The 16,250-nt window shown below is 36.4% G+C and overlaps 2 protein-coding genes across 16 annotated transcripts in view; one reads left to right on the top strand and one right to left on the bottom strand.

Annotated features, from left to right (window-relative positions):
* Positions 1–14: 14 nt before the first annotated feature.
* LOC309475274 (keratin, type I cytoskeletal 19-like) lies at positions 15–4,111 on the bottom strand. Its single transcript, XM_082137991.1, has 8 exons — positions 3,623–4,111; positions 3,068–3,150; positions 2,173–2,329; positions 1,237–1,401; positions 1,023–1,148; positions 546–766; positions 391–443; positions 15–249 (listed from the first exon to the last, which is right to left on the bottom strand). The coding sequence occupies exons 1-8, from the start codon at positions 4,043–4,045 to the stop codon at positions 143–145; spliced, it is 1,335 nt and encodes a 444-aa protein (XP_081994117.1). The 5' UTR covers positions 4,046–4,111; the 3' UTR covers positions 15–142.
* The window catches only part of LOC309475272 (gamma-crystallin S), a 26,159-nt gene continuing 13,926 nt past the window's right edge, over positions 4,018–16,250 (top strand). For 2 of the 15 annotated variants that reach the window (XM_082137980.1, XM_082137979.1), the window contains exon 1: positions 11,854–12,797. Coding sequence is in view for 13 of the 15 variants with exons in the window: in XM_082137975.1 (XP_081994101.1) it covers positions 15,272–15,469 (198 nt within the window). In the remaining 2 variants the exon portion in view is untranslated. Of the gene's footprint in view, positions 4,145–5,233; positions 5,788–6,094; positions 6,399–11,853; positions 12,798–14,647; positions 15,470–16,250 lie in introns of those variants that run through there. The other 13 variants (XM_082137975.1, XM_082137976.1, XM_082137988.1 and 10 more) reach the window with 13 other exon arrangements.

Here is a 16,250-nt window from a genome sequence, read left to right as displayed (position 1 = left end):
AAAGAACAAACACATTTCATTTTTGCAGCTTGTCTTTTTTTATTTTATTTTTCTTAGGATTTCACATAAGGTGTTGAACAGGGATAATTTATTGAATTGAATTTAATTCATGCTGACTTTATGGATCTCGTTGATGTTGTTTTTACTTCTTCATGACTTCGACGTCAACGTCCTCTGTGCGAGAAACAACCTTCCCATCAACCACCTCTTCGATTACGGTGCGAACGCGCTTGGTCACCACAGGTTCATCTGGAGAAGAAAAATGAAGAAAAAAACGATTACTTCAATATATAATAATATTTTAAAATATAATATTTTATTATATGCAATGTATATCGCTTTTTTTTTTATTCTCTTTTTTTTCTCAATTTAAAACAAAAAAACACTTACGTTTGGGGGGAGGAGGAGGAGCTACAAACTCTACAACTTTGATTGTCTGTCTCCTGTAACAAAAAAAAGTTTATTCAATTTCATACAACTCTTGTGATTTTTAGAAAGACAATTATGGTTAATTTGTTTTATTTATATATCTATATCAGTCTTACTGAATGTCCTCTCCATCCAGAAGTCTCCTGTACTCTGCGATCTCCATCTCTAGTCTGGTCTTGATGTCCAGAAGCAGTTTGTAGTCACTGCCCTGTCTTTCGATGTCAATTCGCATCCGAGAAAGCTCTGTCTCCAGACCGTTAATGACGACCTGCAACTGGTTGAGCTGGAGGCTGTAGCGTGACTCTGTCTCTCCCAGTGTGCCCTCAAGAGCCGCTTTCTGTGATAGCATAAAGCGCAGAAGAACAGTTAGGGGGTGGGACTATGCATATTAAATTATGCAAATTGCTCCCTCTAGAGGCAGCTAGTAGGAAATGTTTTCTTTTTTATATTATTAATCAAAGCTAGTAGACATTTGAGCATAGGATGATAATTAGGGGTGTTGCTATGTATATTAGATCAAATAAAGCTCCCCCTAGTGGTTGAATGTTTAATTAAAGATAGTACACATTTGAAAGATAAAGAGAGACTTTTACCAGGCTAAGTTGCGACTGTAGTTCGATCTCCAGGTTCTGCAGTGTTCTCCTGAGCTCGTTGACTTCACTGCGGGACATTGAGAATTCTTCTTGTCTGGTGGTGACCGTCTTGTTCAGTTCGTCGAACTGCGGGGAAAGAGGTTTGAGGTCAACATCTAGATGATTGTGTACGGGTTGGCTATCGCAGACTGGATTATTAACAATGAGCACTTACTTTGCTCTTGTACCAGGTCTCCATTTCTCTGCGGTTCTTCTCGGTGATGCCTTCATACTGATGACGGATCTCCTCCATGATGCGGGCCAGGTCTTGCTGAGGTGCGGCGTCAACCTCCACGTTTACGCTGCTGGAGGACATTTGAGCACGAAGAGCTGCGAGCTCCTACAGATCAATGAAATACATGTCGTTTTTTAAACAATGCATATTTTTAGAGAATGGATTGAAAAGCGGGAATTGCTATTGTTGGAGATGGATTTGTGTGAACTTTAACTTTAAAGGTGTGGTCACTCCTTCAAATCAGTCATTCCAATAGGAATGTGTGCGAAAGGGTGAAAAAAAAGTTTGCTCTTTCAAGTTGGTCATGTACATTGGTTTGAAAGTGACTTCTGTGTGAGCTGTCCATCTCTACAATATACATTATTGATGGACTATGGACCTGTCTTTAAAGGTGAAATTTCGCTGAAAATTCACTTGCGTGACCACAGAATTTGAATAATTTTGTAGGCAAAAAAAGGTTTTCTGTCTAAAGCATGACGATTTTGATGAATCGCTGCTCACAGAGAAGTCACTTTAAAAACAAGCAGCTTCCTGTTGGGTCAGTGCGATGACGTTGTGCGTTGACCAACTTAGAAATGAGCTAAATCTGTTTGCTGAACTGAATACAAAACGTGCAGATTTCTACTTGAATTACTGGATTTCGCCAAACAATGGTAGAAATATGACCACACCTTTAGGCTTTGAACATAGTACAAAGAAATCCATGGCTTCAGGTTATAGTAATTACAGGACTAGCGTTGCTAATAGAGCATAAAGTATAAAATTACACTTCGAGTCAGAAAAGATTATTGGCCTGGTGGATTATTGGGTAAAAATCTTGCCTTGCTCCACCGGGTTTGCCCTACCTGGAGGGCCAAAATTGTTTTTTGATCTCACCTCTGCATGGTTCTTCTTCAGGTAAACAAGCTCCTCCTTCAGACCCTCGATCTGCATCTCGAGATCTGAGCGGGTCATGGTGAGGTCATCCAGAACCCTCCTCAGGCCGGCGATGTCGGCCTCCACGGACTGGCGCATGGCCAACTCATTCTCGTACCTGAAGCCGAAGAATAGCAATGATTAGGATGGGAATTCAAATGAACTGAAGTGTTAAAACTTTGGGTGTGACATTAACAAACTCATTAAAAAGGGGAAATCCCGCTGAGGAAAAAAAAGCATCTTAGATTGGTTTGCTGGTTAAATAAGATGTTTTTTCAGCATGGAAATTCTAGTAAGTTTTAAAAACCAGTATCGGATATATTAAAATCAATACCAACTTCATGAAAAGATATTTTAAAGGGGTGATGAACTGAGAAATCAACTTTTGACATATAAGAGGTCATCATACTATAAAAATATCCTGTACGTTTCAGAACTGAAAACTTTTATTGACACCAAACACAGCGAACGACAGGTTTTTCAAAGTGGGGATCTATGACGTCAAAGGGTATCAAACATCGCCTCTGCAGAAGAAGATCAACGCCTCCTTCAACACTGCCTGTTTAGTCCCGCCCACCGATTCGCACATTACATGAAACTAATTATAATATGCAAAACTGTTATCCAATCATAGCAATGGGCGTTTACTTCCAAGTCTTCAATGCTTGGACTTTTTTTCAATGCCCATAAAAAAAGCCTTTTACTTATTCATTTTTATGTTTTTGAATGTTAAAACCAAGCGAACGTCATAAGTTGACCTCAGACAACAATATAATAAAATAAAAAAAAGCCAGTTCATGATCCCTTTAAAGGAGAGAATTTGATGGTAAAGGTTTTTGCTTGTAGGCCTACTTACTTGACTCTGAAGTCCTCGGCTGCCAGTTTGGCATTGTCGATCTGAAGCATGATTCTGGCATTGTCCTGGCTGGCGATTAAGATCTGAAGACAAACAGATGAAGAATTGAGACTCAAATACAGCTAATGAAAGTAAACCAAACATTTTGCATTGGCACATCGTCTTAGACATATATATAGATAGATAGATAGATAGATAGATAGATAGATAGATAGATAGATAGATAGATAGATAGATAGATAGATAGATAGATAGATAGATAGAGTCCATTTACATTTTCTGTAATGTCAACTATATTAATATACTACTTTTTATCAATAGATGTCTTTTTATGTTCTCTGATCATTTAAGAATTGATTATTAGATATAGATTTATATATATATATATATATATATATATATATATAGGCTAATATAATCATATAAATTCTAAAATATGTAAATCGTAAAGTTAAAGATTTTAATTTGGATATCTTCCTTTTGATAAAAACTCTGATTAATTATTCCACACTAGATAATATAAAATATATAACTCTATAATGTAAAATGACTCACTTTTTTGCGCAGATCTTCAATGGTCACGTAATAGTGGCTGTAATCTCTGGAGATAGGGGTTTTCTTCTCGTACCACTCACGGATCTGGCGCTCCAGCTGCGCGTTGGCTTTCTCCAGGGAGCGCACTTTCTCCAGGTAAGTGGCCAGACGGTCGTTGAGGTTCTGCATGGTTGACTTCTCGTTGAAAGTCGAACCGAAGCCATTGTCAACCCCGCCAAACGCGCTGCCCAGGTCGAAACCGCTGTTGTTGCTCTGTGCGTAAGAGACGCGCACGCTGGAGCCCCCCGCACCTCCGTAGACACTTGGCGCACGACCGACGGCGATGCGATTGGAGTATCCACCGCTGAGAGAGTGGGAGGAGAAGGGACGAGAGCTGGAGCTGGACATGCTCTTGCGGGAAAAAGACTGAACAACCTGAGTCATGGTTACCGTTCCTGTTGCCTCAGCGCTTTGTTGGATACCTCTGACAGCTGCTTAATGGTTTAGGAGAGCTGAGGATCTTTTATACAGTTTGACCAAGGGGTGGGGTTATTTCAGCTTATTTATGATAATGATTATCGGAAAACAATTAAACAGGTGTGTACAGGGTGTGCTCATAAAATAGCACAGGACCCTGAGGCACGCTTAACCTGATCGACATGATTTTGTTAAAACATTAATTCCCTGGAGTTTAAGATTTGTTGGGTCAGGATATAGATATAACAAAAGAATACCACTTTTTAACTTTCGTTAGCAGTAAAAGTGATTAAACATGATATAGGGCTAAAAAGGCCAGTAGTTCATGCATTCAAATGTTTTACTCTATATAATTCAGAATTGTTGCGGTGTGACATGCTGTAGGCTAATAAAAAAATAAAAATAAATGTGACCAATTATTCTATCATTTTCATGCATGATGTTTTATAACCACGCATCAGTGCGACTAAATTGAATATTTTAAAGATGTGAATGTTTATATTAAATATTGATTTACTTTCTTACACTGTAAAAAAAAAAAAAAATGCTGCCTTAAATTTTTTATTAACTTGGATGTTCCAAGTAATGTCAACTTAAATTACATTAAAATGTCTTTAAAAATTTGTTGATTTTTGTATGACTTAGGCTATATATATATATATATAAAAAAAAAAAAAAAACATTTTCATCTTATTTTGATGAGTGAAAGCAATGTAAAAACATAACTTATTGATCATATAATTTTTTACGGTGTATGATTTTTTTACTTTATAAATGAAAGTGTCTCCATACCACCCGTACAGTGACCGTGATAATGATAAGGTGATTGCCCTCTTCGGTATGTGCAGAATGAGGACTTTAAGCCACTAGTTCATTATCACTGTCTCTCCACGCCCTGATTAGATGTGAAAGTGTATGAGAAATAGGCTATGCTTGATTTAACTGACTGCCACAAACCTGGCCATACTTTAGTCAGTGAACTACCAGAACTGTTGTCACGCAACACAATTATTGCGCCATAAAGTGGTTCTTACTAACAAGCTACAGTTTCAATGGAAAATGGAAGGGTAGGCCTAATTCGTTCAATAATAACGAAAAGGCTCGCGCAAGAAGTGCTTGTCAATCATTCATTATCAATACTAATCAGCCCTAAGGCATGTAATTATGTTTTCGAGTTGTAGGCTACATCTATGATTAGGCTATGTCCTAGACACGCTGTAAGGTGAGGTACAATTACATGATCGTGTTCCCTACTGGTCTATGTTCATGTCTGTGTGCATAATTATTTTGTCTTTCACCTTTGCCTTTGTTATTTCTTTCCTTTTCATACCTGTCGTAGCCTAATTCCCTCATTAGGAGCTCATTTCTCATAGACTAACGAGGGAGTGTCTCGTTCTCCGTGTTATCTTTCCACTCCCACCTGCATAGCTCACTTCTTCCAGACCAAATCCTCGTCTCCATCAGCGTGGAAGGCTAGACTCGCCTTTCAAGCGGACCGTCGTTCGCTTGTTTCGGCCCGCACCATCAATCGTTCCCCTCTCACACACTTTCGTTTGCTACGTCACCGTTGTCGTGCATCACCACTCCCTTTGAGGATGGACTTTGGGGTCATGAATTTCTTTAAACCCATTTGTTGGTGGTGGTTTCACTCATTTGAATCTTTTATTTTGATTCAGGTTGATCAGCCGGGTTTGTTAGGAGAGAGTGGGGTAAGCTGTGCCAAGTCAGTATGGCCATAAACTACTGGGGGAAACTATCATGTCAATGGGTGAACTGAATTATTTTGAAATATGTAACTGATTACAGCAAATAAAAAATAAAAAAAATAAAAAAGTTACTATTATGAGCAATTAGACAACAAAAAATAATGATAGGCTATAATAATCACTTTGCTTTGCATGACACATTGACATAACAGTACAGATATCGCGGACTTGTATAAGCATGTGTCACTGGATGGAACAGCTCGACTCTCGGGAGCGCGCGTAACACATCCTTTTGTATTTCCCGGGAAAAACGTCCCGAGTCCTTCATTTAAAAATCAGTCTATAGACAACCTAGGAAGTCGGGGAAAGTCTCGTTTTTTAACTTTCTTTACAAGCTGTTGATACATTGGCAATAAAAAAGGAATGAATACAAGAATAATAAAATAAAAAAATAAAACATATGAGTACCCCAATATAATATAATATATGCCATAATTTATGAATAAAGATTTTTGTTTTTGTGTTTAGTGTTGGTCCTCTGACTAAGGAATGACCTTGGATGAAGAACTTGCAGAATTCAAATGTAGGCGATACTGGGCCATGGTTTCGTGTAGGTAAGATGATACAGGTAGGGGTAAATGGAAATCAAAACAACTAAATCTTGCATAAGAAAGCGCACTGGATTGCTTTTTAAGTGCAAGCACTAACATATAATCAGTTTACTATAAATAAGAGTTTAAAGTGTGTCCATGCTATGTAAAACGCTCATCGACATTTACAAGTTTTGCAAATGGATTTAGGCCTAAGTGATTTTCTCTCACACGCTGCTACCTGTCGGACAAAAGCCAAACTATGAAATACTGTACAAGCTGTTAGATGCATCACTTCTGTTTACACAGCAAAGGTCATGTGGCTTAAAGGTCAACTTAACGCCTCGGTAAGCCAAAAACCAACGGTTCATTTCGTCACACGGACCTGTCTGACAAGTCTTATTGTCGTTTGACTTAATGTGCCCATCCTTGTTTTGGTTTTAATCATCATCAGACACTCCTCTAATTGTTTTCTGCGACTTGCAGTCTCTTTTCTCACCCTGAGCGACTGTCAATTCAGTGTCAAAACAGATAAAAAAATTCTTTTGTGAAGGGTTTCACTTCAAAACGTGACTTAAACCCTTTACATGAAAGTGTTTTATTGCGGCAGTGTTCGGGCTGTCAACTGATACCTCATTGTGGTTGAATCTTCTTGTTGACCCGCTGTAGTTTTTGTGCAAAAGAACCAGTTTTCTTTATTTTTTTCACTTGAAATGTTGATATAGCCTAATAGTGTAAATTCTCATGAAGGTTTATATGTCTGATTTATATAAATCTTTAAATACCAAGATAATTATGATGAGATCATCATTCAGTATGACAAATCAATCTAGATTTCCTCTTCATCATGTGGTCACTCTTAATTTTCTTAATTTTTAAGTGATGATGCCTTCTTTTCAGATTAATTAACTAGGCCTATAGCCTATATAAAATGTTATAATTATATATATTCTTATATTAGAAAATGTAACTAATTCATAAATGATTTAATTTAACAAATTATAGCCTATATTTTATATTATATGCATATAATTTATTAAATTAAATCAATTAGATAATAAATATATTAAACATTTCTTATTGTGTGTGTGTGTGTGTGTGTGTGTGTGTGTGTGTGTGTGTGTGTGTGTGTGTGTGTGTGTGTGTGTGTGTGTGTGTGTATATATATATATATATAGGCTATAATAACACCATTTCAATCATTTACTTTCCACTCTTTCTTACTCCACAGTTTCTTTCCACTGACGACATGTTTTTGTGAAATATATGTCTTTTGATGTGGTTGTTGTGATATTGCTGTTCTTTTCATGGCTTTTGATCATGTTTCGTGTGGTTAGTGCAGACACGCATTCACATTGTCCGATAACGAATCAGGTGAACGGGATGATGTTTCATGTTTGCGGAACAATGTGCGTTTTTAAGTGTGAGACATGAATATTTGTTTTGACTGATATATCATGATAATTGGGTGACTTTGCTGGAGTCATTTAACGGCAAAAGGCCGTTGACAGTTTGTGTTTCGATTACATTTTTGCCTTTTTACAGTTAATCCTGTTTGAGTGTTTGTTTATCTTACCTAACAATTCTGGCTTAATTGAAGCATTTCTTTGAATCACCTCTTTATGAGCTCCTAAAAAACAACTGAAGTGTAACATTAAGGTTTTTAACAGCTCTCAAGTGTTTTTTGCTCCAAATTTCACATTGAAAATTCAAATAGCGACAGTAACAAAGTCATTTATCAGACCAACTAGTTGAATGCTAATCCTAATGGCTAACTTTCTCCAGGTGTTAGACATCCTTGATCAGAAAAGACACACTGGTTGAATGAAAATTGCAAATGGATAATTTTTCCAGGCGTAATAGACCTCATTAATCAGAAAAGACTAACCGGTTTAATGCCAATGACAACAACAGGTTGTCTTCCAGGCGTTATAGACCTCAATAATTAGAAAAGACAAACCGGTTTAATGCTAATGCTAACAAATTACTTTTTCCAGGTATTAGGCTATAGACGTACTTGATCAGAAAAAGTCCAGTTGAATGTTAATGCCTAATTTCTCCAGGTGTTATAGACTTGATCAATAAAGAAACTCTTCTGGTTAGAACTCTTTGACTAAGACTCACTGGTTTAATGCTAATGTTAATGGATAGATTTCTCCAGGTATTACAGGTCTCTTCAATTAAAACAAACTCAACAGTTTAATGCTAATGCTAACAGCTAATTTTCTCCATGTATTAGTCTTTCTTAATTAAAACAATTTCACCAATTTAATACTAATGCTAACAGCTAATTTTCTCCATGTATTAGTCTTTCTTGATTAAAACAAACTCACCAGTTTAATACTAATGCTAACGGCTAACTTTCTCCATATTACAGTCTTTCTTGATTAAAACAAAGTTGTATCCATTTTAATACTAATGCTTAAAGCTAACTTTCTCCATGTATTAGGCTAGTCTTTCTTGATTAAAACAATCTCACCAATTTAATACTAATGCTAACGGCTAACTTTCTCCATATTAGTCATTCTTGATTAAAACAATCTCACCAATTTAATACTAATGCTAACGGCTAACTTTCTCCATATTAGTCATTCTTGATTAAAACAATCTCACCAATTTAATACTAATGCTAATGGCTAACTTTCTCCATGTAGGCTATTAGTCTTTCTTGATTAAAACAATCTCACCAATTTAATACTAATGCTAACGGCTAACTTTCTCCATGTATTAGTCTTTCTTGATTAAAACAATCTCACCAATTTAATACTAATGCTAACGGCTAACCTTCTTCATGGATTAGTCCTTCTTGATTAAAACAATCTCACCAATTTAAAGGGATACTCCACTTTTTTTGGAAATAGGCTAATTTTACAACTCCCCCAGAATTAAACAGTTGAGTTTTATCATTTTGGAATCCATTCAGCCGATCTCCGGGTCTGGGGGTCACACTTTTAGCATTGCTTAGCATAATGAATTGAACCGGACAAGACCATTAGCATCTCTCTCAAAAAAATGAACAAAGAGTTTCAATATTTTTCCTATTTAAAACTTGACTCTTCTGTAGTTACATCGTGTACTAAGACCGACGGAAAATGTAAAGTTGCGATTTTCTAGGCTGATATGGCTAGGAACTATACTCTCATTCCTTCGTAATAATCAAGAAACTTTGCTGCCGTACCATGGGTGAAGCAGGCGTAATGATATGACGCAGCGCCTGATAATAGTCCCCAGCTCGGTAGCCTATTATCAGGCGGCATGTGCTGCGTCATATCATTACGCCTGCTTCACCCATGGTACTGCAGAAAAGTTTCTTGATTATTATGCAGGAATGAGAGTATAGTTCCTAGCCATATCAGCCTAGAAAATCGCAACTTTACATTTTCCGTCGGTCTTAGTACACGATGTAACTACAGAAGAGTCAAGTTTTAAATAGGAAAAAATATTGAAACTCTTTGTTCATTTTTTTGAGAGAGATGCTAATGGTCTTGTCCGGTTCAATTCATTATGCTAAGCTATGCTAAAAGTGGTACCCCCAGACCCGGAGATCGGCTGAATGGATTCGAAAACGGTAAAACTCAACTGTTTAATTCTGGGGGAGTTGTAAAATGAGCCTATTTCCAAAAAAAGTGGAGTATCCCTTTAAGACTAATGCTAACGGCTAACTTTCTCCATGCATTAGTCATTCTTGATTAAAACAATCACACCAATTTAATACTAATGCTAACGGCTAACTTTCTCCATGCATTAGTCATTCTTGATTAAAACAATCACACCAATTTAATACTAATGCTTACGGCTAACTTTCTCCATGTATTAGTCATTCTTGATTAAAACAACCTCACCAGTTTAATACTAATGAACGGCTAACTTTCTCCATGTAGCCTATTAGTTCTTCTTGATTAAAACAACCTCACCAGTTTAATACTAATGCTAACGGCTAACTTTCTCCGGGTGTCCAGAACAGACCTGTCGGTTGAAAACTACAGGTATTAGCTAGCCTCCTTGCAATGTAAGACCTAATTACCTACAGTAATTATCATTAATACTTTTCTCACGATCTGATACGTTTATCTAAATAAACTGTTGTTTCTTCTACATTGTTTGTTTGAGTGGTGGCAACACAGCTATGTGTAGTGTTTATGGTATCCAGGGGACATGCCTGTGCATTGTAGCGTCGCATGCCTTGCGTTGTTACCCTTTAAATGCACAGGTGTGTCCAGGTGGGGCACCTTCTGTCTTTCTGCACACACTTAGTGATTAGACATATGCTCATCTCCTGTGGAAATTGAGACATTAACTAGACACGCAAAGTTATACTATAAGTTACATGTTAGAGCATGTGGACAGATCAGTCATGGAAAAGGAAATTAATCATAATTTCTATAAGCACAATGGAAAGTCATTCTTTGTGAAAAGACCGTATAATAACACCCTGCACTTATATATCTTTATAACCCTTTCCATCCACCTTTGTATATGATATTTACTTTCTCATATGACTAAGATCAGCTCAGCTAATTGAAGTTCTTCTCAACATGTTGTTTAAATCGATGCAGAAGTCGGATTATCTTAAGAGATTCTTTGTTATTTACATAGAAATTATGGTGATGGATTAATGCTATTAGCAATAAGCGATTGCCATTAGTTTACACCCACGATAATGTTGTTAGTACTTCAAAAAGATGCAATTGTGAGGAAGACTAAACAAATCTTGGTGCAAAGCTTTGGATTCTTTAAAAGCTTCTAACCGAGACATCCTTGTGTCAATAAACCTGATGTCAGTCATAACATGTCTGCTTAAGAGTTTAAGCTGAATTATAACCCATAATTATTGTATTACGAATAATATATGAGGCTGATTTGAAAAGGGTGGTTGACATTTATTTGATTTTTTTTGGTCAAGATTTATGAATTAGATGAATAAGTCAGTTTTTTGTTAATATAAATAAGCTCAAATTTATTTATTAATGTTTTTTAATATTAACAATATTACAAATAAATAATTTGTTTATTCAAATCATATATTAAAAAATAAAAAGTATGTACGTATGTATATATGTATGTATGTGTGTATATATATATATATATATATATATATATATGTATGTGTGTGTGTGTGTGTTTATATATATGTGTGTGTGTATATATGTATGTATGTATGTATGTATATATATATATATGTATGTATATGTGTGTGTGTGTGTGTGTGTGTGTATATATATATATATATATATATATATGTATATATGTATGTATGTATGTATGTATGTATATATATATTATGTATGTGTGTGTGTGTGTGTATGTATATATATATATATATGTATGTGTGTGTGTGTGTGTGTGTGTGTGTGTGTGTGTGTGTATATATATGTGTGTGTGTGTGTGTGTGTGTGTGTGTGTGTGTGTGTGTGTGTGTGTGTGTGTGTGTATACTGTATGTATGTATGTATGTATAGTACTAATATTCTAATATGAATAAATAAATGAATAAATAAATAAATATGCATACTGTCCGGCCAAAAATTAGCTGTTTGAATTTAAATAGGCTAATGCTTAAGAGTCTATGATTGGATCATTATTGCAGTGATTATGATGTTTCTGGCAAGTTATATGTTTGACAACAGTTCTTCTAACCCTAATTGATGGACGCTGTTTAAATAACCATGTAGGAAGACACATCATGGCAAAATTTCAAGATGTCAAGATTCATCAGGCTCAAATTGTGAAAGAATGTTCCGGAGGGAGCATGAAGAATCATTTTCACACATGAATCGGCACCTCTGAGTCCAGACCTTAAATTCAGTGAAAGTCTTTGGGATGTGCTGGAGGAGACTTTACAGAGTGCTGGACTCTTGCATTGTCAATACAAGATCTTGACCAAAAAATGTATGCACCTTTCAATGGAAATAAATGTTGTGATGTTATAAATGTGGCTTCGATAACTATTGGCATTTCTAAAATGCTAAAGTATGATCTCATTCGACTCAGGACTGTAGACAGGCGGGGACGACCGGGAACATGCAGTCCTTGTAAAAGACTGTGGGTAGTGTGTCACCTTCCGGATCTCAAAGTTAGCTGGTCCGAGTTGACAGCTTCTGTTTTTCCCGTAAGCCATCTTGTAATTTAGCTGTCGGACAGGTAGCCGCTTGCTCAGTCATTACCTGTTTGTAATTACCTGTACTCCTATTTCAGACCAAGTTGTTTTCTCATGTAGCAGCGCCAGGGCCTAACAGGTCAGGCTGCATTCCCTGTCCCGTGACACGTCAACACCCCAGAGCCAGATGTGCGGGGTGGGACCACCCCAGACAGACGGACTCTCACTGTACTGTGACTGGCACACTTCAGTGACTCGCATCTGGTGGAAATCACCTGGGAAGGGACAGTGGAGAAGAAAAGGGGTGTGACGGGCGAGGGCGTGTTGGTAAGTCGATTGGCTTTTCTTTCTTTTTTTGTCTTCTGATGAACTTTCCCTGCATTATTGTGCTCTCTGAAGCTTTCATTTCACTTTGGTTCGGCAGATCAAACAGACAGAAACTTGCCGTTTACCGTCATCGTGCTGTTTGCGCAACTGCGTAATAAACAAGTCATTCTAGTAGCACCATTATATGCAACTTACTTCTTTCCTTCATCTGTTTGTCTCAAAGTCACAAGGCCGCAAGATTTGTCTCTGTTATTTTTCTCTCATTGAGCTAACAGTGTGTTCTCTGAGGAAGCAAGGAATGGTGTTATTATATATATATATATATATATATATATATATATATATATATATATAACACCATTATAATTAATGTAATTATATATAATTCATTACATTATGCATACATATTCTTATAATTATCAGATATTATAATTATTATATAAAATGAATTGAAAATTATTATATTTAATTTTATTATAAATTAATTTCATATTATTAATGTAATTTTATACATTATTTTAAATTGTACACACACTTATATATAATTCACTTACATACTTAAGTTAAATTATATTATTATAAATTATACTTAACTTAAATTATATACTTATACACTTATTTAATAACATTTCATTAAATGAATACAAACCGAATATAACACTTTATATTTATAAATATTTAAAAATTAAACACTTTTAATTAATAACATAATTTTAAGTTACATTCAAAATCATATAGGATGAAATATATATAAAACATAGTAGATTTTGTGTGTATAGGACAAATATACTCATATATAATTTAATCATTTTTCATATAAAATATGTATTATATAGTTTATAATTTTTTTTTATACATTTATAAATAATGAGATTAATGCAAACTGAACTTAAGATAAAAAAAAAAGTAGTCTTTAGTATTTATTGAAAGTTTGGAACATAAGTTTGAGAACATACTATTCTTTTGGCACATTTAAAAAAAATTTTTTTTAAATACTACTTATGCAGTATGTTAACAGTGTAGAATATGCCAATAATGTGCAGGCAATAAATAGATGTCATACTTCATTTGCTACGAAGGATATGTTTGGAATGGCATGCTGTTACACTACACACACTATTTACGCAGTATACACCATGTTTACAGCATTTAAAGTCCTCATGAAATCAAAATCGACCCTATTTACATTGTTAGTGCACATAACTAGTCTTGTGGTGAGCAATTCATCCGTTAGTACGCAGGAATTTTTCTTTCTTTTTTTTCAAAAACTGAAAATTTGCTTCCGCTCTGGAATGGCGTGCCAGACGGCTTGGGTTGAATATCCTTAACCATTCCCCTCCAACCGTCAGTATGCTATGAGCGAGGGATGGAGAGGTGGTGCGCTTAAATAAAACCCTGCCCTCTATTCAATATTCTGTTTCACTTGGAAATACGTCAAGTAAAGTCGGTAAATAGTAAAGTCGGTAGCAACTCCCGGTTCATGGGCCTTTAATAATAACATGACATTCTACAGTATATTAAAGGTTAAGGATGTTTGTTATGGCATACTAAGTACAATATTTTTTTGCAGTATGTAGTGTATACTGGGTTCAAAATGCCAGCACGTTATGCATGCAGTAATCAATGACACAACTTTAATTTTTTTATTGAAAGCTTAGAACATTGAAATTGTTTGCCTTGCTTCAAATAATTTTGATCAAACTGCCCTCGAACTTTATTATTCTTCCATACTTTATTTCTTGTTTGTAATCTATTTACAATATTAACCTATATTTGTGCATAGTAGTAGTAACTTCTGTTCTAACATAAATGTTCATAATGCCCCCGAATGTTTTCGTTAATCCGCACAGCTTAAGTGAAATGCTGGAGCTGTAATGCAGTTTGTATTTTGTAAGTATACCCTGAAGCTCTAAAACATGCCTCAACGCCTCACCTCTAAACCCGAAGACGAGTTCACCTAGACAGAAAAACTATTAAGCAAAAGAACTGAAGGCTTTATCAATTACTAGAATCTAATAGTGAAGACAAACACGCATATGCACACAGCCGACGGCGACACAACCAAACCGCACGAAATACAAGCTTAAAAGCTGGCACAAACAAAACACACATGCAGATAAAACACAAATGGACTTTGACCTGTGCAGTGTGTGTGTGTGTGTTGTTTATGTGTGAATTGTGACTGTAATCCAGGATCAGCGAGAACAAAAGCACCAGTAAAACTCGTGACACAAATTGTGGCCTCTTGCTTTTCACTTCGGCACGAGGCTGGTGGGACCCTGGTTGGCCCCTTCCACTGTCCCAGGACCAGTCCGACCCCAAGGGCCAGGGAAAGGCCTGGTCCCTGTCCGTAGGAGCCACGTCGACGGTCGGTGTTATATAAAATATTTACTCTGTAAACATCCTATCATCTGAGGCGTGGCAGGACAGCACGGGCTCCGAGACATTTCGTTTTGCTCAGCGCAAGGGGCCCAATGGAGGGACTGGAAGAGCCCAAATCGGCCCTCAGGGGCCTGAACGAAAGGCTGAAGGGGTTTCTGGAGCACATGAATCAGTTGGAAAAGACCAACTGCGAATTGGAGGAGCAGATCGGCGAGTGGGGAATGAGGAACCTTGCTCCTCGACGGAACTGGAGCGACAAGGAGGCGCTGGCGCAGGAACTTCGGGCTCAGGTGGGTTGGTGACGTTTCCACTAATTACCCTGCATCTTATCTGCATCTTATCTTCCTCATTACATTTGATATCCCAAGGCACTAACACAATGTGGCCCTGAAAAACCCCTCATACTGGCTCGAGGTAATGAGTCTAACTAAGACGTTAAATCTTTTTCTCAGATGCATTGTCTACTGTAGTGTTTCTCAATTCGGCCCCTGGAGGCTCCACTGCGCATTTTAGGTGTCGCAGTACTTTGACACACCCAAATCAGGTCATGGAGTCTCTGCTAATGATTTTGCAGAGGCTTGTCTGGTTAAAAAACATAACAAATGGCCCCGAGGAGCCCTATTGAAGTTGGTTGGTTTATGTTTGGCCCCAAATCTTTGTTAAATTAGTACCATATTTCAAAGTAAGCATACTGTATGTTCGGAATAGCATACTATCAAACTACTCATACTATTTTGTAGTTGACATTATGTGTACTGTTCAGCATGTATTCAAGATTAAGGATTTATTCGTTATGGCATACTATATATATATATTTTATTTTTTGCATACTCATTTTAATACAATTTATGCAGTATGCAGTATGTTATTCTATATTCAAGATGAATGGCATACTAAGCATACTATTTTTTGCAGTATATACAATACACTGAGTTCAAAATGCTAGTATGGCATATGCATGCAGTAATCATATTACAGAATGGCTACTACTGTACTACTCATACTAATTATGCAGTATGTTAATTATGAAGAATATGCTAAAATGTTGTGTGCATGCAATAATTAGATGGA

The sequence above is a fragment of the Leuciscus leuciscus genome, assembly GCF_965113295.1.
Source record: "Leuciscus leuciscus genome assembly, chromosome: 15".
Lineage (NCBI taxonomy): Eukaryota > Metazoa > Chordata > Actinopteri > Cypriniformes > Leuciscidae > Leuciscus > Leuciscus leuciscus.
Note: the sequence above shows the minus strand (reverse complement) of the source record. Positions and strands in the feature narration are given on the sequence as shown.